At 48.4% G+C, this 3,497-nt stretch overlaps 1 protein-coding gene across 1 annotated transcript in view; it reads right to left on the bottom strand.

The window, feature by feature from the left end:
• Positions 1 to 1,131: 1,131 nt before the first annotated feature.
• Positions 1,132 to 3,497, bottom strand: part of Med10 (mediator complex subunit 10) — an 8,783-nt gene continuing 6,417 nt past the window's right edge. The window contains exon 4 of the mRNA XM_013013887.1: positions 1,132 to 1,637. Within this exon, the coding sequence (XP_012869341.1) occupies positions 1,539 to 1,637 (99 nt within the window). The 3' untranslated portion in view covers positions 1,132 to 1,538. The remainder of the gene's footprint in view (positions 1,638 to 3,497) is intronic.

A 3,497-nucleotide genomic window follows, 5' to 3' on the forward strand; every position in this document is an offset into this window, starting at 1 on the left:
AGTATACGTATATACATATGGAAATACCACATTGAAACCTCGTTACCCAGTCACTAAATGGCAAAAGGCAGAGAACAGTAGGTTCAGGAGGCTTGATGGCTCAAGTCCAAGGACAGAAGCAGAGGGACATAAAGGCAGCCAGGGCAATGCAGTCAACAGAAGACAGACGGAGCCTCTGGGGACAGACATAGGGAGGCACATTAGTGGTTTCAGGAACTTCACTTTGAGGTCCCTGGAATAGCCACATGGAAACAAGACACTGAGTTGTGGATGGATGGGTAAACTCGGGGCTTAGGTATGGGCTGGGTGTCATTCCAGACACTTGGCTCAAGAATAACAGGAGCTATGAGTTAGAAGAGGCCCAGTCCCACAGGGTAAGGAACGCAGGCTGAGGAGCTGGGTTCCAATGGCCCAGTGGAGTGTGTTGCTTTGAGTGCAGTCAAGGGAAGGACAGGCCCTGAAAGGCATACAGGTCCCCATGGTCATCCCCAGTGGACAGAAGGCCCTAGAGAAACTCGTTCCTGTATGAAAGATTTCTTGACCAAACTCATATTGGTGACCTTTCTGTGTTAATGAGAAGCATTTCATTCCTTCTACCCACCATCTAATACTCCATCAAAGGGAATCATAATTGACTTCAACCACTGTTGCCCTTGTTTTCCTACTATGAACACAACAGAGACCATCTGCCTAACCTACAAGTTATCTAAGCAGGACCAGTTACTGAGAATGAGCATACGCAGCACGCAGGCCCCAGCCCATCCTAAAGCCTTGAGACTCAAGGGACCCCATCCGTCATCCCTCTCACGGCTCCCCAGTCAGCCCTGAGACGCAGAGCACTGGGGCCCAGACTTCTGACAAACAGCTCTCAGGGCACCAGACCTGGGACCTTGAAGCTGAACCCACACACACAGTCCCAGAAGGGCCACAGGTCTGCCTTCTTCAGTACTCCTCAGTCCTGAAGAAAGCGACTATAGGAAAAAAATCAGAGATTTAAATTCTGCATTAGCCTTCCTGCCTACACGGAAAGTTTTGTCAGCAACACTTTAGGGAAGTAATAACTGCTTACAAGGTATGCTGTTAACTACCTTGTAAACACGTTAAAAGAATAATTACATGGAATGAGCTATCTAAATACTGAAAACGCTTTATTATATATACATGTCAAATTGAAATCCAAAGTTACACATTCTTCACTGGAAAATGTAAGATATAAAACCAACTTTTTTAGCTTTCTGATAGCATGAACGAGAACATACAAAGAAAAATGCCAAGTACAGTATAATCCCATGTACTATCTCCAAGACTGCTTCCTGCCATTCTGCCACTGGGAGAATGAATGGCAGGAACCACTCCAAGAACTTGGAGCACCAGAGGCTGCGGCGGCTGAGTGCAGCTGCGCTGCTGCTCCGGCCCAGCCGCAGGACGCCAACAGGGTGAGGGCGGAGGACAGGACCAGTCCTCAGGGGCAGGGGGACGCTGCCCACAACGATGTCACCTCAGCCCCAGCAACTCAAAAAGGACTCCGGGGTCTTCAGTTAGGAAGGGGGGTGGTCCTCTCCCCGGATGCTCCGATATTTAGCCATGTCTTCCGGAAACACTTTAGAAAGTTCTTGAATCAACAGGCTTTTAAATTTCTATTAAAAAAAAAATAACAGAAACATCTGTGTGTAGGTCCCATCATACACACACTCAAACTCACACAAACACTCCCCAGAGACCCCCTCAAACTCAACTACCACCTCCCCTGCCCCAGCACCCTGGGCTCTGAATTCAAGCCATGGTTCTGTGCCTCTGACTGCTGTCTTTCTAGGAATGCAGCACCTGAGAACCAATCACAACACGGCTTGCCACCGTGACACAGGCACACTCTCATACCCAAAAGAGCTCACCCCTTCTGTCCTGCTCACAGAAGAGGACAAGCACTGTCGCCCAGCCACACAGAAAAAAAATGGCTTTGTACATAGCATGTGAACCAGAATTTCAAATCATATTAATTAAGCAATTATTCACTGAAACCATATCAAACTCACCTGTATGCAAACAGCTCCTGAAGTTTTTAGAGCACCTGGAGACACATTGCCACAAATGCCATGGGTTTCTTAAGCCTACTTTTTGTCTTAACATTTGTTTTACCCCAATCATAAGCGGAGTTAAGTCAGACACAGTGGCTCACACTTATGATCCTAGCTACTGGCAAGACAGAGAGAGAGGATGGTTTGCTGTACAAGTAACTGACACTCCACCTTAACCAATAAAGCTGGGAGTGAAGCCATGTGCATATGCAGGTTGTGTCAAGGAGGACTGTGGTTGGAGTCAGCCCAAGCAAAAATAAAGCAGAAAGGGCTGTGGTTCAAGTGATATGGTACCTGCCCAGAGATCAAGAGACCGTGAGCTCAGACTCCAGTACTGCCACACAGGCTAAGGCAGTAAACACCAGCTTCCCACAGCTTCCTGGGACTTATTCATCCTCGTAAGCAGTAGTGAAAAGAGCACAGTGGCACAAACATGGGAATGCCACATCAGAACACATTTCCACAAGAGTCCCCACTCCAACATTACAACCATATAAAACAAATTTGTTAGGGCTTACATAATGGTCCACTGGGAATCTGTGACACAAGACCTCCACGGATATTGAACTGACCAGACTCCACAGTGCAGAAGGAAGACTACCCACAAGAGCATCTATCCACAGTGGGCTCCTACGTGGCTCTAACAGATGGTGGCTCAAGGCCACAAGCAACTGTTGTGTCCACAGATGACCTCTGCCCTCAAGGCAGCCAGCGGAAAGGCCATCGGCCCACCACACTTCTGCAGGTCCTCGACCCCAAATTGACAGGGGAGGTGAAGCTGTGGGCTCCACGAACAGCCAGGACAAAACTCCACTGCCAGGACTCCCTAGGTACCACCCGCATCCTCTCCTGGATGGGCTTAGAAGCCCTGGGCCCAGACAAGCAGGTCTCTGGGAAGAGCCCCTTCCTCACTTCTCTGGCCTGGCCAGAGCCTTCCAAGTGCCAGGGGAATTCTCCCTGACCAATGCATGCAGAGGTGCTGGTCAGCCCCAGAACCAGACCTGAGGGCTGTGTCACTGCAGCCTGACCAGAAGCTGGAGGTGACAGCTGACAGTAAGAAGAGAAATACAGGAGCTTCAACCAGTACTCCTGGGGACTACACAGGAAGGCCACTAGGACCCAAAAGAAGAGAAAAATAGCCATTTAAACCACATTTAGTCAATTTAATTAAGAAAATATTACACAAAGCTCTCTGAATCTTACTAAGGCAAAGGGAACCAAGTTCTCAGTGGAGAACTTGTAATAAACAGTAAGGAGTTTGACAGTCAGAGACTAGAGACAACAATTACTGAAGTAGGACCAGAAAATAAGCATTCAAGAATCCTGTAAATCATGGGGCTGGGAAGGTGGCTCAGTGGTAGAGCGCTTGCCTTGCATGCTCGAGGCCCTGGGTTCGATTCCTCAGCACCACATAAGCAAAAA

Source organism: Dipodomys ordii, unplaced genomic scaffold (assembly GCF_000151885.1).
Source record: "Dipodomys ordii isolate 6190 unplaced genomic scaffold, Dord_2.0 Scaffold21, whole genome shotgun sequence".
NCBI lineage: Eukaryota > Metazoa > Chordata > Mammalia > Rodentia > Heteromyidae > Dipodomys > Dipodomys ordii.